Raw genomic sequence first — 25,581 nt, 5'->3', positions numbered from 1 at the left:
TCTCATTATACAGTTCAACCCACACCACCATAATTTAATGGCCCAGTGTTGACTCATTGTGGGCTGTGGGCGAGTGTACACCCCTAGTTGTCCCGAAAAAAGAGGCATGTCGAGCCAAACAGGAAATCTTTGTGAGGAGTCATGCTCTGCCACCAATGCCAAGGCTGAAAATTGTTGTGGAACAAAAAAACATGCAAGCAGACAAAGTCACCTCAAATGGTGAAATGCATTCCGAAAATATATAATTCAGCCTCATGTTTTTTAGTCTGCCTTTCAGATTTTTGCACAATGCATCACAAAATTAACAGTAAAATGGAAGTTAAACTTGCACTTTTTAAGGAGTCATTATGCCTATACAATAGGTTATTTATCTTCTGTGTTTTTTCTTCTAGTCTAATTATTAAAACCAAATTGTGATTACTAAAGGAAGTAGTTAAAAGTTTTTGTTTTAAATTGGTTTATTTTCAAGTTTGGCCTAGAGTCAATGCTTAATTTCTTATGTCTTTCAATAGCCTTTTTTTTACAAATGAACTCCAGAACATTTCTTGGAATTTGGAGAATAGCCTGCCACTGAAATCTGTCTCAGTTGTCCATGCACCTCACAGCAGGAGATTTTTTTTCGGAGGGACCTGACATCAAAAGGACGACTTGGAGATGTAGGACGAAGCAACAGCCCAATGATGCGAGTGTTTGCTTTTTATCAAGGCATTAAAGACACCTGCTGTTGCTGTCATGAGAAACAACTCACAAGTCTGAAGCAAAGACACCGAGTCCTTCGGAGCAACCAAAGGATGAGAAAAAGCATCAGCGTGACAGTGTACCTTCAAATTGTTGTGGCTTTGTTCATTTGCTCATCAATGTGACATCACCTCTGGGTGTACTTATGCATATGCATTACCCATTGGCGACCAGGGAGCTACCTTGGATGTAGCCTAGTTACAGCTCATTGAATCCTTTCCTGTATATGTGATTGTGGGTACGTGTTTAATCTAACCCATGCTGCAGGAAACTGCAAAAAAAAGGAAAGTCTGGTCTTGGCCAATTTTTATTTAACTAAATAAAATGAGAATACAGCGAGTTCAAGTCCATCTTCACCCACAGAGGCAAGTTTCCAGCAAAAAAAACGAACAATAGCATTTTTCTTCTTAACATCCTTTAAGGATTTTTTTGAACACAAATGCCTTCTTTCTTTTATTTTTCAAGTCTTCGAGACAAGACTGCAAGACAAGCTGTAATAACAATATTATTCCTTCTTCATCAAGAAAGCTAAAAAAAAAAAAAAAAAAAGGTTAAACTGTGCAGTCATCTGTTGTGATGCAAAATGCTACATGTTTTTGTTGTTTAGATCTCAAGAGTGATATTTCTGGGAAAAAGTACATTTTAGTAAATTTTAGTGTTGCATCAGAGTTTTAGTGTTGGGTTGGGGTGCTGGTTTAGCCTTAGATGGTAGATAAGGAGCCCAGTGTACCGAGGGATCATTCGTCTAACTAATGTTACCGTTGCTCCTGTACAACAGAGTGGTATAAAATAAAGGAATTGATATTAGAATATGAAATGAATAAGAAAGACTAACGACACAGGTGAAGACAATCAGGGCAATCAGAGCGGCGGGAAACTAGACAGGAAGTAAGACAAGAGAAGAAAACTGGGGACAAGAATTACAAAATAAGACAGGAAACACCAAAGACGAGACTAGAAATGCACACACACACACACACACACACACACACACACACACACAAACACAGGGAAAAGAGAAACACGAGGATAAGAAATGACAAAACAAGCAGCACTAGAAATGATGCCAGAGATTACACAGGGATTAAAGCAACACGAGGGATGAATAAAAAATAAAACAGGAAATGAATTCTAAGCACCGAAATTAACCAAGTATAAATCCAAACAAGGACAAATCATGACAAGGATGAGTAAAAGCCAGATTTCCTCTCAGAATATCTTCTAGGGCTTTTACACTTGCAGAAAACTCTATACGGCTTCCTGAGCTTCAAATTCCTCAACTCACCAGAGAATAAGAAGGAAGGTGCTGCAGCTTCTTCTGTAGGCCAACACCACAGCAGCTGCAGTGTGATTTCAGTTAGCCAGTATGTTGTTCTCTGCTCTTGTGTTGATGTTGTCATTCCATTGGACTACACATAGCATTGATATAAAGGCAAATATTCTCATTATAGCGTCTTAAAGCAGATTCCGTTGCTTTGGCCGCTATTTCCGCATCGTTTTGTTTTTTTTACGTCACATCTTACCTCGGCAGACCCCCCCTCCCCCCCCACCCCCTAATGTCTGACAGGGATAGTCTCCCACTGTGAGGTGCATTATGTGCATTATAGCACCAGGTCAGGAGAATCTCCAGAGCAGTCTTCCTGGAATGATCGAGATATTTTCAGGAGTACGTAAGTGAAAACCGCTTTAATGTGTCTTGATGTGTTCTAGTATCATTGACCGGAAAAAGGCATACAAGGGATACGTATGATCCTGTTAATTGTATAAATAACTACCATGTGTTCCACATTCATATCAACTGCACCAGAGCATGAACTTCAACCTCGAGGAATGTTGTTATGATCATGTAAAAACACTGTGTGCATTGCAGTGTCCCGTTGCATGAGCATGGGCTTTAACTTGACGCTTTCATAAACAAGTTGATAGATTCAGCTACTTGTACGAGGGTGTGGAAGAAGAGGGAAGTGTATACAAAAAGGCTCCTCGCAGTTCTGCCTTCCTCTCTCCTCCTTTCAGTAGCATTTTGACCATATAGGATGAACATTTTCACTCAATACAAGGTAAGAACTTTTCATCATACGGCCTGTTTTTTTTGTTTTTTTTTCAGGCGTACAAAAAAGGTATGATATAGTCTTATGATGTGTAGTCCTGAACTCAGAACATTGAGAAATAATGAAGGTGGATTCCAGCCTTTATATTATAATTGCCATGAAATGATTTAGATGCATGGATACAATAAACCAAAAGTTCAGACCTACTATAATAATAAACTGTTTATGAAATACTTGCTATGGTTTCCAGTTTTCTTCAGTGGAATTCAGAGCCTGTAAACAGGTCACTGGCAACATTTTTATCGTTGATTTATCATTTTAAAACACGTTTTATTGTGTGTAATAATCTTTTAAAGGAGGTGCTGGCACATCCAATTATCTCATGAAGTAGGTGCGTAGGACACCAAACTATCACATTGAAAAGAAAAAAATCCTGCACACTAGTCTTGCTTGGCATCACCAACAAGTTACTAGGAAAAAAATCACAACGTTTCAGTCCATCTGAACACACTTGACGAAGGTTCAGAGGGACTGAAAGAAATACTGTAAACTGGACATAATATGCTTCACAGATCATCAATTAGTCACAGACTGCGATCAAAAATAGAAATTTAATGAAGAACTATGTGTATTCTTTGTTTTCCAGTACATGGAGGAAGTCAAGCTTGTACTCATGGCAACGCTGTGGTCTGACAACAGCAGTGCGCCTCTGCCACCCAACGCATCAGAGTCTCCAATCGCAGCTGACTGGGATATGGTCCACACCATCATCCCCCCGTACATCTTCACCCTCTCCCTGCTAGGCCTCGTCTTCAACAGCTTCGTCCTGGGGGTTTTCTTCGCCCACAGGGATCGACTGACTGTAGCAGAGATCTACCTGAGTAACCTGGCGCTGGCTGACTTTATCCTCCTGTGTAGCCTCCCCTTCTGGGCGATGAGCATCCTCAACCAATACAACTGGCCTTACGGGGATTTCTTATGCAAAATGGTCAACTCCGTCATCGTTGTAAATATCTACACAAGCATTTACACCCTTGTGATGATTAGTGTGGACCGCTACCTGGCTATAGTTAGAACCATGAAGGCAAGACGGCTGAGACGGACGCTCTACGCCAAGGTCATCTGCTTCATCCTGTGGATACTTGGGTTCATATTGAGCACTCCCACCATGGTTCACAGAAAGGTAATCTTCTTGGAGGAGTATAAAACGACAGCCTGTGTACTGGAATATAGTCACCGCAGCTCCTTGAAGCTGGCCCATCAGATTCTGATGAACGTGGTGGGCTTTGTCCTGCCTGTCCTGGTCATTGTGATCTGCAGCGGGAGAATAATCATACGTTTGGCTCAGCGGAGGGAGCGTGTAGCTTTTCACGACATTAAAGACACAAAGGCCACACTGCTGGTGTATGCCGTCACACTACTATTCCTGATTTGTTGGGGTCCCTTCCAAGTGTTCACCTTCCTCGACATACTCTGTGACATCCAAGTGGTGGATGAGGAGCTGTGGTTCCACACGCTGGATATAGGAGGCCAGGTTTCAGTGTACCTGGCCTTTCTCAACAGCACCCTCAATCCACTGCTGTACGTCTTCTCAGGGCAGTACTTTAGGAGGAAAGTTAGCGCCATCTACAGGAGGACTAGACACACTCGCAGAGGGTCAGATATGACCACATTCCAACGCTCAGTCGTGTCCACCTACATCAACAGACCGGAGCAGATTAAGCCTGTGGTGATTTTTTAACGCAATGGAGTGGTTTTGTCTAACTTATTACGATTATATCTTATTATTACTCTTAATGTCAACTCCAGATAAATCAATTGCCTTAAAACTACTACAACCTCAAAAAAGGCCTGAATTCCTTGTAATTCCTTGTAAGGCCTTATTAGTAATAATTGCTGAGAGTAAAGCAACCTTGTTATTAAGTTCCTCGAAATGAGATCATGTCTTATTTGAAATTACATACTGTATATAACGTATAACAGAACACTTCTTTCCCTGCTGTCAAAAAGAATGTGTCTGAATCCTTTTCAGCTGTTACCTTAGTGTTCTTCTTCATTGTCATTCTTTGTTTATAATCCACAAAACACTTTGCATGGGGTTAACGTGGGAGAACGGTCTCCACATGCACTTTGTGTACATCACACAGCCTACACCATATTAAAACAAAGCATCTATGTAGTGGACATATGCAGATGTTTCTGCATTTTTAAAGCTAGTTTTCTATAGTCTACCTACCACAATTTCTATGGTGGTGGAACAAACTACCAAACTCCATTCGATCTACAGAGTCCCTCTGCACCTTTAAGAAAAAGCTTAAGCGCCAGCTCTCTCATGAATACCTACGCCCTTAATGATGATGATGACGATGGTTTGGATATTATTGATGATGATGATGATGTTGACGATGGTTTTGTTTGATAACGATGTTTTTAAGATGGTTTCTAAATTGATTAGAGTTATCAAGAACTGTCCGTCGATGTTGGGCTCCGCCTCTGTGCATTGCCTGTCAGCATCTGTGTGTCCAGTCGGACTCAAAGCTGATCGTTTGTACTGACATTGGTTCCTTTTTTTCTCAGTGTCTGCTAAGTGAATTGTAGAATTGTAATAGTGCTGACGTTAAAAACTATGTCGTCAATATTAAAAAAAGAAATATAAACATACAAAGTTTCAAAGAAGTATGCTTTTAGTGATTAGCAGGTCAAGTTAGCATTTGATGTAAAGACAATTGTCTGTATGTCTTTAGATAACTTTGAATAAAATGACCAGCATGATCTACTTAATTTTAGGGACATGTTTTAAGTAAAAAGAAAGATGAATTGTGTTTTTTCTTTTGTAAGGCTGGGAGTAAATTATATCTTCTGAAAGTCACAATGTATAAACTAATGAAACGTTTAATGTGTATGCTGCAAGGTGACAGACAGATGGTTAACTTTGATTAACGATTAAACCTTTTTATTCTAATGTTCTTCTGACGTTCCCTGTAGTGGTGCTCAGAGCTTTGTTGATACTGTGACTTTATTAAGGGAAACTAAAATATATATATACTATATATATGCCTATTATATCAGTTTGAGCTGCACAAAGTACAGTCAATCAGACAATCTTATCACGCTAGCATGCTAACATGCTACACCTAAGATGGTGAACATGGAGATTATCATGCAAGCCAAACATAAGCATGAAAGCATTTCATTGTTTGCAGGTTAGCATCATGGATATAAGCACTGATCTAAAAAGCACTGCTGTGCTGAAAGTAATTAGACCAAAATGATTTTGTAGCAGGATGTTAACATGTTCATGTTCATCATGCTCATTGTAAAAGTAAATTGACACAAACAGGGACAATGGACATGATAAGCAGAAGAACTGAAATCACAGTTTCTCTTTACTGGCCGACATTTTTGAACTCTCACATCGGCTTTATGTGTCACACCAGAGGTTGCCACTTGCAGTTTCTGCAACCAAAATTTCTCAAAAATGTACATTTTTTTAGGCTATAAAAAAAAACAATGCTTGTGTTGTACTAACCCTTAGACTTACATTGGACAAAATCCTTCTGCTAAAGGAAATTGCAAGGAGTGATTTAAATTAATCATACACCAGAAAGTCAACATTAAATAAAGAGAAGCGCCGTGTGTTACAGGCTTATTGTAGATTATTGAAGTTCGTCAAAATGTATTGTTGTGTTCACTCAGTGTCCCTTTAATTTTCTGTAAAGTTGTCTTGTGATCTCATTCCTCTGAGATATAGATTTAAAAGACAGTTGTATCTTTTATCTCCAACTATGCACGGCTCCTCTTTTGTGTGACATCAGCGCCCTCGTGTGGCGGTGGTGGTAACTATAGAAATCTGAGATTGTCTGCTCCGTCCCCCTTCACTGGCTGATGATCTCAAATACGGTAAGTACTAAAAACAGCGTCGTGACTTCTTGTAGCCTAATACTTAGCCATTAAAGTAACTTTAGCCAAATCAAAGTGCATATAAAGTGACATAAGTAGTCTTGTCATGTTTTGTGGCTGTTGATGGGTTGTCATTTGTGTTTAATACTTTTTGAAGTTCCCTCGGGATTAATAAAGGATCTATCTATCTAGCTATCCACACATTTGTATTAGTGGACTTTATTTTTCTGACCTTGATCATATTGTAAAAGTACTGTAAGCTCCCCCTTTGCTGGCTGACCAACTACGGGGCTGGAGCTGTGCTGCGCGTTTTACCATCGCCAATCTTACTTTTTGTGTCTGGCTGACAAGCTGTTGCTGACAAGTACATGCCATGACTCTGAGAGAAGTTGTCGCGTGATCTCTACAGTCTGCTGGGGATAGAACCAGAGAAACGGGGTTGAAGGGCCTTTCGGATCTGACGCGGTGCGCGCTGAGCTCGCCGCGGAGCAGGGCGCAGAGCAGAGGTTACCGAAACAATAGCCGGGAAAGTCTCTCGGGAAAGTATCTTCTGCCGCAGCCATGTGTAGGCCTATTGAGAAAGAAACCCCGATTTTTTCTTCTACTGTGGAGGGGGAGAAAAAGAGGGAAGTGTGTTCATGAAATGATCAAGGCACATCAGGGCTTGGGGGTAGTTTCGGTTCCTCCAGGAGCTGCGGGGCTAAAACGACGCACATTACTGCTCTGTTTGAAACACACCTGGGGCTTACACTACGATGCTAGTTCAACATACCCAGGGTGTCTTTGGGTATCTTTGGGTTATCTGGCTCCACATAAGAGATCGTGCGTACGAAGCTGGTTATCGACCTGATAGGTAAACCCAGAGTTTCCAAGAGCACGTTCACATCAAAGATGTGGAGTATATGCTTCACATAACCAATCACAATCAATCATAACTGCGTGCCGTCAGCAGATGGTCATATCTAAAAAAAAAACTCAACAAATTCTATTAATGACATCAAGACGTTTAAGACAAACAGGCTGAAGTTATACAGCTGCAGGAACAAATGCAGGAATTGGCAGATAAAATAATTGAAATCAGCGAGTATTAATGTGCAAACTACAGCTTATTATATTTTATTCCCATCATTAGTTCACCTTAGAACTGACGATTATCACTCCTGTTTTTGTTTTTTTTTCGCTTAATTGAATGTGTTGCTCTGACTCCTAGATGTTCTATTTCAGCTGCAGCTCTAATGATAACAAACAGTGGCACTTAGACACTACACATATGAAGATATAGCCTAATTCAAAGCCATAAGAAGGCTACTCATAATTTTACATCTTAAATACACAACTAAAGGGCTCTGGTGCTTTTTAAGTGTCTGAAGGATAGACTTTAGACTTTAGGCTTAATTTGATGAAGGATATCAGTAAAAAATAACCATTAACTTTACAGACTATTTCAAGGAAAATTATACGGGACACATGAAGTGTCCTCCACCCTCTCGATCAGCTCCGAGAGCTCCACGATCAAAAGATCTGATTGGTCAGTGGGCGGAGATTTTCACAGGTTCACATGCTCCCGAGCAGGTTAGGTGTTCAGCGTAAGTTACCGTGGCGATATACCCAGGTAAGAAGTGAACGACCTTTGCAGGACTCAAAACTCAGGGCTAACCCTGAAGTTACCTCGCCGAGCCCAAATCCTGCTTCGTAGCACAGGCCTCTGATACGCCCAAACTGTTGGAAATATCTTCTCAAACCAGATCTTTCTTGCCGATAAACCAAAGCTCAGTAAAGTGAGACACAGTTTGCTGTGATCTGAGCTCCCCTCCTATTGGACGCGCGGAGGTGAAGTCACAGGGCGATGCGCGCAAGTAGAAAATCTTTTCACTTTCGGCAGCGCGCAAGACTGGCAAGTGGGACATTTTATTTAAAAAAAAACATCTGAAATGGTCTTGAACGTAGAACGGGAACTGTGGTTTCCAATGATTAGTCTGATATCACTTCTAAATCAGTTCTCCTTTAAGAGAGGGCGAGTCAGAGACCGACAGAGGACCGTAGCAGCTGATACTTTATCTGTGTGGGAACTGTGATGTGATTAGACTCACATCAATTCTAAATCATCTCCTTTAAGAGAGGGAGAGTCAGAGACCGACAGCGGACTGTTGCAGCTGATCTGTGCGGTACATCTGTGGATCGAGAACTAAGCCTGGAGGTCTGTAAGAAAAATGAGTCTTCTGCAAACCAGGTATGTTACAGTTCTATTGGATTTGTATTTTGTATTTGTCATTATATAACAATTACTCAAAAAGGAAGAGTATGACTTTGATCAACATTTTCACCATACATCATATTCTCTGCTTTATTACAATGTCTGTGAATGACACTTTATGTACGTTTTATAAGTATGAATGAATGTCATGTTATATCTATGTATTGTGGGGAACAAATAACAGAACAGGGTGATATTTAGACTTTGCAAAAGGGTTTTGAATTGTTACATTTGAACTACTTCAACTGTGCTGTCATAATTGTGTCAACATGTTGAGTGACGGATGTTGCTCTGCCAGATGGAGATCAAAACGACTAGCATTTAGCACTCTGTCACTGTTCATAATGATCTACATTAATGTAGAATAGAGAGTAAAATGTGAAGACGGTGCTTAAAAGTAAAAACAACATTGTAGTGCACATGCTCACAAGTGGGAAACTGCTTTTAAAATTGTGTCTTTGGCAATTTAATAGATAACACAAATGTTTCAGTTTGAAAACATAAAATAAAGTGATAAAAAAAAAAAAAACCTTTGTGAAAGTATTTAAAATTTGTCCCATCTATTCAAGTAAATTGGATGAACTTTTTATACAAATAACATGAGTCAATATCCAAAAACAAGTCAGGACCAGGTTAAATTCTCAGGTATTCCAAATTCATACGCAATGACTGCCTTATTATTATGAATGATTTTGAAGATCATTGTAAAAATGATAAGCTTAGATTTGGCCTTTTTCCAGTATTCAATATTTTACTCTACACAGCACTCACTCAATATTCAGTATGACTCACATGTGTGACATGTGTGAATTGATTTTCCCTGAGCGTTACACATTACAATTATAACAGAGTTAGAAGAAATATTTTAAGTTGACCATAACATTGTATTTCCTGTTTGTATTTCCTTGTCTCTTTCCACAGTCCACCTGGTAATTACAGCAATGCAACTCCAAATGGAGAGCAAAATTCCACAGATGAACCCGAATGGCTCAAGGCTGCGATTCCTGTGTACATTCTGCTCATTGCCATCTTTGGGATTGTGTTAAATGTGTTTATCCTGACGGTTTTCTGCTTCCACAAGAAGGCATGCACTGTGGCTGAGATCTATTTAAGCAATCTGGCTGCTGCTGACCTTTTTTTGGTTGCTTGTTTGCCCTTCTGGGCGGCCTATGTAATCAAAGACTACGACTGGCCCTTTAACGGTCCCATGTGTAAACTGGTTAGCCTTTCCATCACCATGAACACCTTCTGCAGCATCTACTTCCTCGTTCTGATTAGCATAGATCGCTCCGTCGCTCTGGTGCACCCACTGTCCTGTACAGGAATGCGTAGGCCAAAATTTGCTAAACTTGGCTGTCTGCTGGTTTGGGTTTTTGGTTTGCTTTTGAGTATCCCCATGCTAATATACCGAAAGTTAGTTGATTACGGTAATAATACATTATGCGCTTTTGAACTTCCAACCTGCACTGCATATCTGCTCCATGAGGGGATTATATCTCTGTTCATCTTCATCATTCCCATTTTCATTATTTCCTTCTGCACCTACAAGATAATCCGAGGTCTGAATGCACGCTTAAACTCCCAGAAAACAGAGCAGAAGGCGACCACACTGGTGCTCGCAGTCCTCATCGCGTTCCTGATCTGCTGGTTGCCATTCCACCTGGTTAGGACCGTAGAATTTGTTGAAGTCTTAAAACAGTTAGATGTCCAAACAGCTGTAGGCACCTACAGGATGATCTTTCTCTACTTAGGCTTCTTCAACAGTGTTCTCAACCCTGTCCTGTACGTCATCGTAGGAAAGAACTTCCGTGAAAAAGCCAAGGAGCTGTTCGGTCAATGGAGCCCTGTGACTTTAAGCGTCGACTATACAAGCTCAGAAGTGTTGAGAAGTATGAACACTCAGGATGTCTCAAATTCATCCACATGATTGCAATGTGTTCAAGAAGCTATGGCTTCATTTTTAAAGAACAAGGAGGCAAAAAAGAAGAAGAAAGCTAAGAAGCGGAAGAAGGCCTTTTATATGCACATCTCATAGTTGCAGGGCATTTCAAAAACAGAAGCAAGACAAGAAGGCAAACCTGCACACTTGCGTATTGACACAAAAAAGTGAATGCGCATAAAATGAGTGCATACGCAAAATCAGTTAGTGAATCAGAATCATTCTAAATCCACAGGCGTGCCCGCAACCTGCAATCAGCATACTACCACGCCCCCATCTCTCCATATAGGGACGTCCGATTGGTGTATCAGGATGAGTGCGATGAGATGGAGACACTTAATTTTTTAGGAGATGGCCCCAAAAGGAGAAAAACATCGGTGTGTCTGTGGGCTTAAGCTGGCCACACACTAGCCGATTTTAACATATATACATATTTGTGCGTACGCGCTGTTAGTGAATGAGGCCCAATGTTTTGACCCACTAGTCTTCCTCGTGTGATCTCCTCGCCATTGAGTTGAACTTTTGTGATTACAAAAATCATTTTTTTGTGGTATATTGGATTATATGCATATTACTATTAAGTTGCCGGAGTACCATATTTCCTGAAATAATAGACTGTAGACAAATGGAAGCTCGTCTTGAAAAATGGCATGCATGCTATTAACTGTTAGCCGCTAATCAGGAATAGTGGCTAACACTTAATGACATGCAAATACAAGTCAAGGAAAAAACGCTTCATAAACTAAAGCATTTTTTCCATAATATGAGCACTACCAATAGTGCTCATATTATGTGCATGCCAACTATCTTAATGTATATTACCATTGCTGTAATTTAAAGTAAATTATAGAATGTAATCATGTTTGTTTTTTTTGCCATTACATTGCATGAATTGTGCTACACTGTATTTTGTAGTAAGGTGTCCGTGGCTGCTGTGTAAGAATTGTGCAACTCCCTGATTTTCTCAGCATGTTGCTGTTTTCACACGAAAAATCTTGTTGAAAATAAGGGTGAAAAACAGAAGCGATCTAGTTTTGAAAGAGATCCAGATCTTATTGAGTTATTACAAACAGTCTCATGCAGTTATAATTGACGACAGCAAATGTTGCAGATTTTGCCTTGTACTTCATGTTAAAAATATATTGAAGAACAAGAGTAAACTACAAATAGAGGCCTGCACAAGCTAAGCAACGTTTGGTTTGGTTTGTTATTCCTTTTTAGATGTTTACTGCTCCTGGATTGCATATTATTCTAACAGCATAAAGACTATAACACTTGTGAATTCTGCTATGTCACACTGTTTTCCTTAGAGTCTAATCTTCACTCTGTGATGGACAAGAGTTGAGGTTTTAATGTATCTGATAATGTCTTAAACATGACCAGAATCAATCAAGGGTCTAATGGGAGATTAGATTTGACTCTTTGCAACAATCCTCTTTCCTGTTTACATTTTTTTTTTTTTTGTCTTTGGGAATACTTTCTCTGGTGAAAGACTCTTATTGCCGGATCTGCTTCTTGGGTTCCATCATAATAAGCTTTTCAAACGTAACACAATAATGCCACTGCTACATAATTAAACAGCACCAATAGATGTTTTTTTTTGCAGAAGTTAATGGAACTAATGGAGGAAAGATTAGGAAAGAAGCTTAATGTTTGTGGTTAACCCCTTGGTATGACTCTTTCATGGTAAGATGTTCCTGAGTGTATCTGTGCCTGTGTGGAACTGTGTTTTTTTTCTCTGCTCTTTCACATTGTACTACAACGGCTGTCTTGTGATATTAAATTTTTAAAAACCAAAATGCAACCTGTTGCTTTTTACAAATACACATTTGTATGCAATCACATTCTCCCGAAGAGTAGTGCCACACACACTTTCATCCTGTTTTCTACTGTGAAAAGTGTGACTGTTAATGAACTCTGTGTAGTGCCTGTAATGCCTAATGGGCATCAATGTACCATTGTCCTGCAGAAATGTCTGGGCCCCTAAAAGGCACAGGGAATGGGCCCTCCCTGGATATGATTTAAATCATCATGTAAAAATGTTATCATTACTGTTAGCTCCCTCTGCCTGACTGAAATAAGTTGGTTTACAAGTTGTTGTAGTTGGGGCCCGCTTACGTCGGTAACATTACAGAAAAATAAGGCTCATATCTTTTTAAGAAGAGGGGGGTTTACATTTTGAAACATTTTACTGAGGCAACAATAAATAAAATGTGTGTTTTTTGTTTGTTTTTTTTTTGCTTTAAGAAGTAATGGTGAGTATGTAGGTGTTAAATAAAATGTGGTCATTGTTGCTTAAAAATAGGATGAACCATGATTTTTTTTTTTTTTTGCTAACCTCCATGGCCTCCATTTAAGATCCGGGAGCAATATGTAATGGCTACAACAGCTGTAGTTTTAGAAGAACAAAACAAAAGTCCACAGTCAGAAGAATTAAGGTTCTCATCGTGGGTAACATTAAAGAAGTGCATCACTAATTTGATAAAATACTGTTTCTGTCATGAATGCCGCTGACCAGGTGTCAAAAATAACATGGGTTGCATGGGTGAGGTGGCTGTCTGGCAGGCTTTGTTGGCAGTGAGGCAGAATGAGCAGAAGAAGGTCCTTGAAAGGCACAGCGGTCCAGCAGCACGGACTGGTGAGTGTTTGGCGGCGCAGGGTGCTTGGAGGTGAAGCTGACTGCGGGCAGGTGTGTTGATGGCAGATCCACTGCAGGTGAGCAGAGGGGAGAGGACGGCGTGGAGGGGCGGAGGGGAGAAGAAAAACACACCAATGACTCAGCACTCACACAAAAATACTCCACTGCCGTTAAATAAAACACACACACCTCACACAAACTGAAGTCATGGAGCAGGTACTGTGACAGTTTCAATGTTCACAGAGGAGATCAGAGTCACAGCTTTGTTTATTCACACCGAGCCATATTCATGTGTTCATGTGTTTACCACAGAACTGTTTGTGCAGTGTGCTTTGTATTGTGCTGTTAGAACCACAAAACACTACATTTTTGATGAAATGGAAATTAAAGCCCACCATTTATTGAATTGCTTTTGAATTTAAACTTTCTTTAAAAACCACAAATAAAAAAACACATGACCAATGATTGATTCGAGCGAAGTGTGTTGATCTTTCTTACTTTGACATTTGATCGCAGCTTGAAAACCTACATCAATACTTATAATTATTTGGAAGCTGTAATCCCTGAGTATACTGATATTAAAATAGACAAAAGCAAAGGGAATTAGTTCACACATTGGTAACAGGGAAAAAAGGATTGCAATGCTTTGATCATCAGACGTATAGGGACAAAACTTACTCATTAATGCCAGAAGAATATCAATATCCATTATTATGGATAACAACACAGTACACTACTTTTACTGAATGGTAAACAGTGTTTCACCTTTGGAAGTTCCTGCGATGACTTTCAACGATGCACAAATTAAACAAATACACCCGATGCTATTTTTATTTGTAACGCTGCCAAGCATGTTTTGCTGGAAAGTATTTGCATTGCTGATCCTATCTCGTTTTCTAACAAAACAGAAAGCTCTCCATTTACCGAAAGCATTCGGGGGTTTGGACACCATCACTATCAATGGATGCAGCTTTTTTCAACAAGACAAACTGTACTGTGGTGTCCTCGGTGGAAAGGAACATGTATCCAACTGCTTATTCTCTGTTCTTCATCGTGGGATTTCCAGCGAACTGCCTGTCTCTGTATGTGGCCTGGATGCTGATAAGAAATGGAAACAGCATGGCAGTGTACTTATTGAACCTGTCCATCTCTGACCTGCTCTACACTATCTCTCTGCCCGTTTGGATCGAGCTGGCCCTGCGGAAGCCTGTGGATGAGAGTCTGTGCGGTGTGGTGTCTGTGATCATGTACAACAGCTTTTATGTGGGCTCAGGCCTCCTTTGCTGCATCTCTGTTGATCGCTACCTTGCCGTGGTTTATCCTCTCCACTTCAACTGGGTCCGGGAGAGACGGACCGCGGTGTACGTGAGCATTGCTGTTTGGACTTCTGAAATTTGCATCCACATTATCTTACTCCACCACACGGGGGCACTGCGAACCTTCTCCTCGAGCTTGCTTTGTCAAGAGCCGGTACCCATGACGCTTAAAGATGCTGACCACTACCTCACAAGAGTCGTCCTGGGCTTCCTGGTGCCTGTCTTCATCATGGCCTTCTGTTTCCAGCAGATCATGAAATCCCTCCGTCAAAGCCCGTCCATCCTGGAAGGGGAGCGCAGGAAAGTGGGCGTGCTGCTCTTGTTTCTACTGCTGACCTACATAGTGTCCTTTCTGCCTTTCCAGACAGTCATGCTGCTCAGGGCCGTGCTGGAGCCGGGGGCCTGCGTCTGGGCAGCAAGGCTCAGAGATCCCTACCTGGTCAGTGTTGCCACGACAACCATCAACAGTTCACTAGACCCTATCATATACTGCTTGATCAGTGAGAGCGCTCAAAAAGAGATCAGAAAAGCCGTGGAGAAAGGGAGGGGAGTTTGGAAGAATAGTAAGTTGTTTGAGAGCTCGAGTGCAATTCAGACAATTTCCTAAAAACTCCATTGTTCATTTTAACCAAATCAATATTTCAAACTGTGTAGTATCCTACCGCCAATACAGTGACATAGTAAGTTTGTTATATACTGATACATTTTTACTTGCATTATAATGGTGATGATTATATGTAAATTCAACAATTTTTTTCAATAATGTTTTATTCCATTTTCATTTTGGACCCAATCACTTCTGAAACTTAACTTTTGCTCCTGTGTGTAGACAATGTGTTGTACAAATGACATCCTAGTTATTGTGTATCTTGATAAACTTTGATTGAGTCACTGTTAACGATGCATTTAAATAAGCCTCCTATGGTTTGTCTTTCTCTTGTACTATTGCCTTATGTGTTCTGTTCATGTGTGCACTCTGAATTGCAGTTGATTTGTATGAAAGGTGCTATATTAATAAAGACTGATTGATCCTTTTATTGCAAGAGCCCTCTTTTGTTAGCTTAGACGGTGTTTGTGTTGCCTCAGAAGGGTTGTAAAATAAGGTATATGTAGCAGAAAAAAAGACGGCGAGTCTGTCACTGTATCTATTTGATGTCTAACTCTCCTGAAACCTTAAACGTTCTGTTTACAAAAACAAAGACTGTCGATGTTGTCCCCCGTCCTTTATATTAGAAATGTCTCTCTATGACCAGTATAGGAATGAATAATAACAGCGACCATCACTTTGAATCTTCTTGAAAAAAATATTATCCAGCTAGACTTTAAACGTCAATCTCTATATGTCTTTTCGCTTTGCTGATATTGTCCTGTACATGTGTTTCGTTTGACCAGTGAGGCGTATCACTCACTGCGAATCTTTGCTGTGGAAAAAGTAAAATGTTAAATATACTGAGTCTGACACCTACAGGCATTTAGAAATACCAATGAACAAATAATCAATATTGTTGCTGATAGACTTGTTTGCTTTCGTAGCTCATACAGAGGCATCAGTATTGATTTTTATTCTGTTTTTTAACCATGAAAAAAAAAACTCCTCCATGGCAGCTCTGTGCGTATCCACCAGCAGCACTAAGGACCAGCTACAACAATATAACTACCCTATGGAAACAATGAGACAAGCAGATAAGTATCCCCTTTATCTGATTAGAATAAGCATTACTTATACTGTCTGTCTTTATTGACACATCAAACAGAGAGACAGGCAGTCTTGTTTAGACAGTCAATTAAATCTGCTGTACGATTCTGTGACACAGGAAGTTTGTTTCCGCCCGTGGCCTGTCACCCAGTAAATAACGTGTGGTGATCAGGGAGGACGAGGAGGCAGCTTCTGACTCTTCCTGTTCCTTTTAACAAACTGATGTGGCAGCCAAAGAATGAACTCCCTCTGCTTCTTTGTATGTTAACAATGATGCATTTTGTGGGAAGAACAAGGAGCGAGAACTAAACTGAATAAATGTAAGTAGACCTTCGTATCAGTTCATCTGACTCCATCCTGAGTGGAAGTTGTAGTTGTTAATGGTTTAGGTTAGACAGCAAAAAGTTGTCTCGAGACCGGTCATGAGACTAAGATCATTTTCGAGTATTACAACTCTACTTGATCCATTTTTTGTTTGTCTTCTCTAAATGCTTATGGTTATTTTTCAATGTCTGAACTTACTTCTAATGTTGTGAACTTTGTTTAAGTTTAGGTGGATTTTGTTGTTTCCATGTCATTGTAATTGGCTTCAGATATCAGCAGACTTTAAAGCTTCCTGTACATAGATTCTGGTCATTTCCTGCTTCAAGCTGTTCATTTCACTCAAAGATAATCATTAACGCTTTCTCAACTTCTGTCCAGAATTCTAATAATACAACTGGTCTCCACTAAGGGGCAATATTTATCATATTTGAAATGTGAAAAAACGCACAACTCTCCAATGCACCTGTCTTGTGATTAAATAGATGTGGTGAAGTATCTTTCTAATTTGACATCAGGTTTTCATTTCAGACATCAAATAGCTACCTCCAAAGTGGGAATCATTGATCACATTTCAAGGCTGAAAAATGAGTGCATTGGCCCTTTAATTAAAAAAAATAATAATAATCTGTTATTATCATTGTATTTCTTCATTTTTCCTTTATTTTGTTCTCCTTAAGGTGTGATCACATGACGACCACGTCTGCAATGGAGAACTTAACCGTGGCCACCAATCATTCAGACTTCTACTCAGTCGACAGCTCGTCCAGGAGGAAGCCTTTCCTGGTGTTCTATGTGGCTACCATCATCACTGCCATCCCGTCCAACGCTTTCTCCCTCTACGTGTCCTTGCAGCACATTAGACAGAAAAACGAGCTCGGCGTGTATCTTTTCAACCTGGCGTTGAGTGACCTGACCTTCTCCATCGGCCTTTCATTGTGGCTGGACTTCCTGTGGAGAGGAGTGTGGGCTCATGGAGGCTACGTTTGTGTGCTGTCCGTCTACTCTCTCTACACCAACTTCTACACCAGCGATGCTCTCCTCTGCTGCATTGCTTTTGACCGCTACCTGGCGGTGGTTCACCCATTTAAGTACACTTTCTTGAGGAAAGTCGAAACTGCAGTGGGGGTCAGCATTGCCATTTGGGTGCTGGTGGTCTGTTTCAATGCTGCAACCATCACCTGGGAGGACTCCTATTATGAGGACAGCAAGTTTCCTCAGTGCTTTGATATATTCCGCCCATTGTCAGAGAGCATGTTTCGGGCTAATCTAGCGCGCTTCTTCCTGGGCTTCATTTGTCCCGTTGTCCTCGTCGTGTTCTTCACCAGGGGGCTCTGTGAGGCGTTGAAAACCAACCAGTCCACAGAGGAACAGGAACGTAAACAGGTGTCAAAGCTGCTGACGGTCATCCTGCTCTGCATTGTGTTGTTCTTCGGACCTGTCCACATCATAATGCTTGTGCGTGCGTTTGTGAATGACTGCCGGTATCTAGCATGGTTCCTCTATCCATACAAGATCAGCGTAGCTGTCTCAAGCCTCAACTGCCTCGCAGACCCTCTCCTTTATTGCTTTATTACTAGAACAGGGAAAAAAAATGTAAATCAGTTTGTTCTCCTGTTCCAGATAAAGAAGAGGAACAAAGATGAAGGTGTGGTGTAGGTTAAATAAAGTACAAGTCAAATGTAGAACTGCTTTTCACAACACATTCACAGACACTGCGAAAGAGCTGTCCAAGAGCAAATGTGTAAATTAAAGTTGCCGATGTGTTTTACATTTTAGAGTGAGTAAGATACTTAGAGTTGATGACTGTGGTCAGATCTGGATAAAAAAAAAAAGTCCATTACTGCAAATAAACTGAAACGAGCGAAGAATCTTCTTAATGCAGGAAACACTTTGCTTTTTAATCTCCAAGCTTCAATAAATACTTCTGTGTAAGACATTGATGTCTCCTGGGCATTTTCTTTCCAGTTAAACTAAGTATGATAAATGAAACAACAGTTACATTAACTGTCAGTCGATTGTAATTAGAGACCCAAACCATGAATAGGCTCCAGAGTTTTCATAAACACGTCTATTCTAGGGCCCGACCGACATGGGAATTTTGGGTCCGATACCGATATTAGGCAGACAAAAAAATCTGGTACCGATATATTGACCGATGTCTTTCTTAGATCTATTTTCGATCTGTAGAGATAAATATAGACATCGGCTGGCCGATTAATTGGTCGGGCTCTAGTCTATGTCCATGTGTATAGCTGAAACTAAAAATGGATATGATGTTGCAGTTTAAATGATAAGATGAGCATGAGTATAACATTTGAATTGGTAAACAAACACAGAACAAGGAACTAAAGTACTGCATATAAGTGTCAGCATTTGGATAATTTAACTCTAATACTAACATTTGTTAGGTTTAGACTTGGTTTTTCTTTCCATTTTCAGGGTAGTTTTTCCAGACATGTAGGGTAGCTTATTCTTTCAGGAAGGGTATAGCTCTTTCTGTCCGTCGGGGTAGGTCAAACTGTCCGAGAGGGTGGCTCAAAGTGTCGGCAAGGATAACTCAAACTGACACAGGAAGGAGGTCTTAGTCTGTCAGACAGGGCAGCTCAAATGATCACGCAAGGTAGCTCATTTTGTCAGGCAAGGTAGCTCATTCAGGGGGAGGGTAGTTCATTCTGGCATATAGGGTCGCTTGTTGTATCACGCAGGGTAGCATGAACTGTCAGGCAGGGTTTCTCGTTCTGTCTGTCAGACAGGGTTGGTCAATCTGACACTGACATCTGACATGACATCTGGTAGCTCATTCGAACATGTAGAGTCGCTCTTTATATCAGACAGGGCAGCTCAAACAGTCATGAAGGCTAGTTTAAACTTTCAGGTATGGTAACTCAGTCTTTTATGCAGGGTAGCTCATTTTGTCAGGTATAGTGTAGCTCATTCTACAGCTACATCTTTCAGTTTACGTGCATTTTCATCAGCGTTATTTCCTTTGGTTTGTATTATTTCTAAAGATGTTTTTGTTTACACAACATTCTTTCAGCAGGGCTTTAAAGGTTTATGCATAAATATGTTTTTATGAAACTAAATTCCTGAAATGAATCCAGAAATGACTAAAGGACAGAAATAATTTCATTAACTGTGTTTGCTAAACCACAGAGAATCATTATGAAGCTAGGATTTAGTGAGCAAAGTACATGACCCAAAATTATTCTAGTGAAAATTTAAAATCGCTGCATAAGGGATTGAGCACTTTCACCAAGAAAAACGTGTTTAAAACACAAAAAGCATATTCTTTCAACACATCATGGGGTGCGAGTCTGCAGGGGCCCCAGTAGAGGGCGCTCATGTTGCGTCCAAAAACAAGTCCAGTGTTACGCCAATAAGAGTAGCCTACAATAAACAGTAGGCTATTAACACAACTGAAATAGTTTATTATCGGTAAATAGTGCCAAGAAAAAAGACAAATGATGGAACAAGAAACTATTTGCAGTCATGAGAATAAAAAAAAAGCTCCGCTTGACGAATGTAAACCAGATAAAAGAAAGATAAAAGTTTATTTAAAAAGCAGTGGTAGAGTTTAAAAAAAATAAAATTGAACAGTTCTCTTTCCTTTAATAAATTTGCTTTAAAGATATTCCCCTGTTTTAAAATATGTCCGTTTCAATGCAGTACTCTTATTTACAACAGATGTGTATTTGTGTGTGTGTGGTATGAACACCATTAATACCTGTAGTCTCCTGAACACTTTTCTTTTTCCAGTGCTCCGATGCTCATGAAAGGAAGTGGACAGTTGGACAACTGTTTGTGTAAAGGGGTCTAAAGTAGTTGTTCTCAGCTGGTGGGTCGGGACCCAGAAGTGGTTTGCGGAGCCGTTTTCAGAGGGTCGTGGTGAAGGTGTGCCTGGCAAAATAAAGTGTCAAACAGTCAATGACTCGCTTTTTAAACATGTTTGAACATTTCTTTGTTCCGTCGCGTGTTTTGAACCTTCTGAGATCCAAACTGCGCATTTTCATTTAAGGAATCTGATTGGTTGAAAAATATCAGAAATTTGGGTTGCAATTTTGTATGAAGGAGTTGGGGGTGGGTCCTGAGACAAGACCAGACAAAGCAGAGAACCACTGGTCTAAATGATAACATCATTTCCGTTTAGGAAAGGAACAACAACACACTGTTGACAATCTACAGAAATACTTTTAATTCCATTAAATTATTTTTTTTATTCCTCACTGCATTGTAAATCATTTTTCAACCTAATCCTTCAGATGTTTTTTTTTTGACTCCTTGTTTTTCAATCAGGTCCTCAAAGAGTTAATTGAATCTGTATTTTAGTAATATGTAGCAATGACTTCCAGGATGCCGGTACACTTTAGATCTACAGAACACATTTGTGAATTCTTCCTTTGGTCTATGAAATGTAACGAAGAATCTATTCCATGATCCTGATCACAAGAAGTCCATCACTCTGCAGACCAGCTGGGAGTAGAACATTGAAGGAGTCAAATCAAGGTCTAAAACCCGGTTAAAAAAGTGCAGATTTCATGGCAAAAGGAGTGAAGTCATTTTATTTGTTTTTAATATGTATCTACAACAAGGGGGACACAGGCAAAAACGACTGACAACTTGATGAAAATTGAAAACGAAACCAAAATAAAAAAAAAAAAATTACATTATCAATGCAGTTTTCCCACCTTTTTTTCCAATAAGCAACAATTTTTTTGTCTAAAGAAACTTTACAATATAAAGAAACATACGAAGAAGGAACCTCTTTTTTTTTTCTTTTTCTTTTTTTACTACACGAGACATTTAGGATCTGAAACTACCCTAACATGAGATACAAAGCAACCCCCCAAGGATAGACTGCCTCATATTCAATACTGCTTTGTCATCAGAGGAAAAGTGAGGAACTGAACAGAAAAACTTTACTCCCCTCAACAAACAAAAAAGATATTCCTCTTAACCCTCCCTTCCCCTGAATGTTACAGTATTATACATCAGCACAATAGAAATACAGAAATGATCAACGTTGTGACGGCTGTACTTACAGGACAGAAAGATAGAAGTTCCACTGCATTTTATACCACAGCTGTTCAAAGTCAAAATGAAAGAAACGCCTGTCCCTGCTCTATTTACCTCTCTTTTTTTTTTTTTACCAATTAGAACAAATTTGTCCGATATTTTTTCTCCTCACGTTCTCAAAAACATTTCTCCCTCCCCATCTTAAATAGTAAAAAAAAAAAAAAAAAATCCTTCATAGTTAAGTATTGTATAGTACTCTGGTCCCTGGTGTGTCAGATTGAGAGACAGCGTCCTGTGTGTCCTGCTTTCTGTTTCTTTCTTGCTGTCGAGCATGAGAGCAGAAAAAAAAAAATCCGTCTGAGGCAGAAGGAAAGGAGATTTATTTTGGGAAAGACTGGCCTCTTTCATTCTCTCCTTCCAAAATCCCTGTCAAATGATGAAAATAAGCCTTTTCGAGGCTTTCTGGCCACCTCGCTAATAATTTACCAACAACAGAGACGGGGGAGGGGGGGGGGGGGGTTGGACAAGACTCCTGTTTAATTTATACGATTTCTCAAGGAAATGTGTGTGACAGCGAGTTCCCTAAAAGGCGTTCAAAAACACTTAAAAAAGATCCCTTCCTCATCCTCTCTGATGCACAATTAAGCCCACCCTCTTTCTTTTTTTTTTTTGTCTGTGATGAGAAGAAATAGCATAATAGTCTATAGCAGCTCCAGTTTGTGTTTGTCATCATTCATATCATTTCTTGAGTAAAAGACACACCATCTCTGCACAAATACACACAGTCGCCCCGAATCTGCCTTTTTTTCTGATCAACTGTCGTCGTGATCTGAAAAATATCAAAACATGTCAATGATATCAAAATGCATTTTACAGTATTTACAACACAATGAAATCAAAAGATGGAGGGGTTGTACAAAAACAATCAGAGGGTTGTGTGATTGTGTGTGGATTCTGGCCCGTCTGTGAGGAGAGGAAAGGGAGGACGGAGGTCTTGATGAGCAAAGAAGAAGGGGGGAGGGGGGGGGGGAGAGGGGGCATAAGTTACAGAGCAACAGAGCAATGCTTTGATACTTCCTGTCCTGCTCTGCTCCCACGTTAAACAAGTCAGCAGAGAGCCTGAAGTCCTTCCCCAGAAGCGACCGCTGCATGTACTGTATGTATGACAACTAAAGTCTGGGAGCTAAACTGACCGGTGCGTGAAAGCAAATTTCCATAAAGTACAGACATACATCACAGTGTGTTGAGGACTTCTTAGTTACCAGAGACAATCCAAGAGTTCATTAAGGTCGGCAGATTGTAAACATTGCCTAACTACACGTTGGAGTGAACATCAAGCCAAGTGGGTGGCTGTAGTTGGAGCAGCATGAGGTGGGGTCAAAAAGGAGTCTAACGCTGTCAGACGGAGAGGCTGAGACGCGGCTGTCTGGATCTGCATATTTACACACTTGCTACTAGTTCTGCAGTTAAGAAAAAAACAACAACCCAGGGATAACACTTAAAAAAAAAAAAAAAAAGGTAACAACGAGTCATGAGACAAATTTTAAGTACATAAATAAATAGAGCTGTGCATATCACTGCATGGAAGCTACTAAAAACAGGAGCTGCTTCTTCTTCGTCTTCTGGTTTGGAAGTTAAGAATTTGAACTGGTTAAAAAAAAACAAAAAAAAACTTTGAGATAAACGAAAAGGGACGATCAATTAGTACCGTGATGGGTTACCTGCAGGGGGCACTGTGTTTACGTGGAGCCGCATGTCACAGCAGGTTTATTTCGGACTTGTGTGCACGTATGCCGTCTTCATCATAACAATGTGCCCTTAGAAACAACACAAATTAGACCCTAATCTTAAAATGATCATAAAAATAGCATTAATAACAATACAATAATAAAAATAGCAATGATACAATACATACACAAAAATGAAAAAAAAAAAAAGTTCACTGATCATCACAACACCTCTGTTCAAAAAAATGTACACACAGAAACAACATGGAGGGTAAACGGGTCCGTTTGTCTGACCCACAACTGAATCCATCGGGAGGAGAATGACAAAAACAAAAAAGAGACAACAGTTTTTCAAAAGTCCAAAGTGGTTGTTGAGAAGCTTCCAGGCAGCGGCTAAAAAGATCCAGCACTGTGGAGGGCTGTCTTATCAGTCTCCTCTCTACCTTTCTCTCTGTTTGTCCTCCTCCCCTTCGCTCATTGTCTAGAACCTGACAGGAAGCCAGGGAGGCTGGGGCCGGAGTCAGAGAGGAGGCCCTTCCTGTTGCTCTGCGACTGCTTCCTGTTCAGAGCGGCGGCCATCTTGCAGGCTCCAGGAGGGCCCGTCTTAATTAGAGTCCCAGCATGCTCAAGGGCTGTCCCAGAGGTCTGCGTGGCCGTAGGGTCCCGAGTGAGGGGGGGGGTGGGGGGTTGGGGGGAGGGGGGAGAGGAGCAGGGGAATTGTGGATCCCGTGGAGGATGTGGAGGATTCAGGAGGCAAAGGATGTGTGTGTGTGTGTGTGTGTGTGTGTGTGTGTGTGTAAGTCAGGAGGGGAGGTGGTCCAATCCCGGGAAAAATACGGATTGAATTGAAGAAGAAAAAAAAAAAAATCAGGTGCAGGGAGTCAAAAATAGGGAAGGTAAAAAGAACAAAAGTACAAAAAAGAGGAAAAATAAAATCACACACTCATCGTCATGTTGGGTGAATACTGAAAAGAGAGAGAGGGAAAGAGCAGGAGGGCACAGATGAGTGGATGTGTCACTGACCACCTTTAAACACCACAGGGCGCCCACACCCAGCGCTGCAGAGCTACCGAGGCACAGACAGATACTGGCAAAGGCTCAAGTAATCCCATTAGTGATAATAAAGGCTGGATGTTCAACCTCAACACAGACAGCAGAGCATATTTAATACAAACGTGGACTACACTGTCAGATTTAAATTTGAAGTTTTTTCTGATTTCTATAACACAATGTTCCACAACAGCAGTAAGCATTTTGTTTACATGTGGAATCCTTTAGTTCTTTTAGAATAAATGATTTTCATTAGAAAAGTATCTTTGCTCGTCTTTAAAATGTTTAATATCTCCCAGCTCTGCTGCTGATCAGGAAAATCAAAAAATGTAAAAGATCCAGTCTGTGCACTCTGTGGCTCTCCAGTTGGAGGGTAATAGACCATCAATATGTACACCATACAATCAACAGACTCCCCGACCCCCAACCCTCACACCCATAAACCGGTATTTACTTCAAAACTCAACTAAGATACTAAGCATTACTTTGTTTAGTATATCTAAATTTCCCATGAAAGTAGTCCAGATGTGAAACATGTCCGTAAACATTCTGTGTTTCTTAAAGAATCTTTGATACAGAGGGTGAACAATGAACTTCTAAGTGATTAGTAAGCGGTTACAATGCAAGCAGAACACTAGGAAGTGCATTACATGTAGGCAGTGCACAGACTGCAGCTCAGGTAGAGAGATTTTTTTTTTACTTGATATAAGCAAAATTGGTGAAGAACCAAAAAACAGGTACCCAACTGCGACTACACTGCCACCTTGATTAATCTGAAGCGCTTTGCTAACCTTGCAGTTAAAAAAACGATTAAACAAAAAAAAAAAAAGGTGACATGGCACAGATTGATCAGAGCATCATTAACCCTCTGCTTGCATTTACCCACTGGTTTATGTATGGACATCAAGGATAACTGTTAAGGGTTGTGAGATGTC

General features: G+C 40.3%; 5 protein-coding genes across 10 annotated transcripts in view; 4 read left to right on the top strand and 1 right to left on the bottom strand.

Moving 5' to 3' along the window:
• Positions 1-2,639: 2,639 nt before the first annotated feature.
• bdkrb1 (bradykinin receptor B1) lies at positions 2,640-5,721 on the top strand. The gene is made up of 2 exons (XM_061062508.1): positions 2,640-2,798; positions 3,436-5,721. Exons 1-2 carry the CDS (start codon positions 2,775-2,777, stop codon positions 4,528-4,530), a joined length of 1,119 nt encoding a protein of 372 aa, XP_060918491.1. The 5' UTR covers positions 2,640-2,774; the 3' UTR covers positions 4,531-5,721.
• A 911-nt stretch (positions 5,722-6,632) lies between these two features.
• LOC132992924 (B2 bradykinin receptor-like) lies at positions 6,633-12,681 on the top strand. Of its 2 annotated transcripts, none has more exons than XM_061062510.1 (3): positions 6,633-6,689; positions 8,806-8,919; positions 9,883-12,681. In XM_061062510.1, exons 2-3 carry the CDS (start codon positions 8,900-8,902, stop codon positions 10,868-10,870), a joined length of 1,008 nt encoding a protein of 335 aa, XP_060918493.1. In that variant the 5' UTR covers positions 6,633-6,689; positions 8,806-8,899; the 3' UTR covers positions 10,871-12,681. The 2 variants fall into 2 exon arrangements, with proteins under 2 accessions (XP_060918493.1, XP_060918492.1); XM_061062509.1 differs by lacking the exon at positions 6,633-6,689 and adding an exon at positions 8,210-8,301.
• Positions 12,682-14,384: 1,703 nt separating this feature from the next.
• LOC132993574 (ovarian cancer G-protein coupled receptor 1-like) lies at positions 14,385-15,873 on the top strand. The gene is made up of 2 exons (XM_061063477.1): positions 14,385-15,486; positions 15,518-15,873. The coding sequence occupies exon 1, from the start codon at positions 14,481-14,483 to the stop codon at positions 15,441-15,443; it is 963 nt and encodes a 320-aa protein (XP_060919460.1). The 5' UTR covers positions 14,385-14,480; the 3' UTR covers positions 15,444-15,486; positions 15,518-15,873.
• Positions 15,874-16,695: 822 nt separating this feature from the next.
• On the top strand, positions 16,696-18,792 carry LOC132993407 (psychosine receptor-like). Its single transcript, XM_061063241.1, has 2 exons — positions 16,696-16,852; positions 17,534-18,792. Coding segments are annotated over exons 1-2 (981 nt in total). The 5' UTR covers positions 16,696-16,850; the 3' UTR covers positions 18,513-18,792.
• Positions 18,793-21,387: 2,595 nt separating this feature from the next.
• Positions 21,388-25,581, bottom strand: part of zgc:110158 (uncharacterized protein LOC553590 homolog) — a 38,200-nt gene continuing 34,006 nt past the window's right edge. For all 5 annotated transcript variants that reach the window (XM_061063884.1, XM_061063888.1, XM_061063887.1 and 2 more), the window contains one exon: positions 21,388-24,561. In XM_061063884.1, coding sequence (XP_060919867.1) covers positions 24,532-24,561 — 30 coding nt within the window. In that variant the 3' untranslated portion in view covers positions 21,388-24,531. The remainder of the gene's footprint in view (positions 24,562-25,581) is intronic.

This window comes from Labrus mixtus, chromosome 18, assembly GCF_963584025.1.
Source record: "Labrus mixtus chromosome 18, fLabMix1.1, whole genome shotgun sequence".
NCBI lineage: Eukaryota > Metazoa > Chordata > Actinopteri > Labriformes > Labridae > Labrus > Labrus mixtus.
This window is presented reverse-complemented; position numbering and strand designations above follow the sequence as displayed.

Bases quoted from the DNA above. Each gene is read 5' to 3' on its own strand.
- LOC132992924 (XM_061062510.1), top strand. From the start codon at position 8,900: ATGAGTCTTCTGCAAACCAG. The intron at 8,920-9,882 runs GTATGTTACAGT...TGGTAATTACAG, and splicing joins ATGAGTCTTCTGCAAACCAG to CAATGCAACTCCAAATGGAG.
- LOC132993574 (XM_061063477.1), top strand. From the start codon at position 14,481: ATGGATGCAGCTTTTTTCAACAAGACAAACTGTACTGTGGTGTCCTCG.
- bdkrb1 (XM_061062508.1), top strand. From the start codon at position 2,775: ATGAACATTTTCACTCAATACAAG. The intron at 2,799-3,435 runs GTAAGAACTTTT...TTTGTTTTCCAG, and splicing joins ACATTTTCACTCAATACAAG to TACATGGAGGAAGTCAAGCT.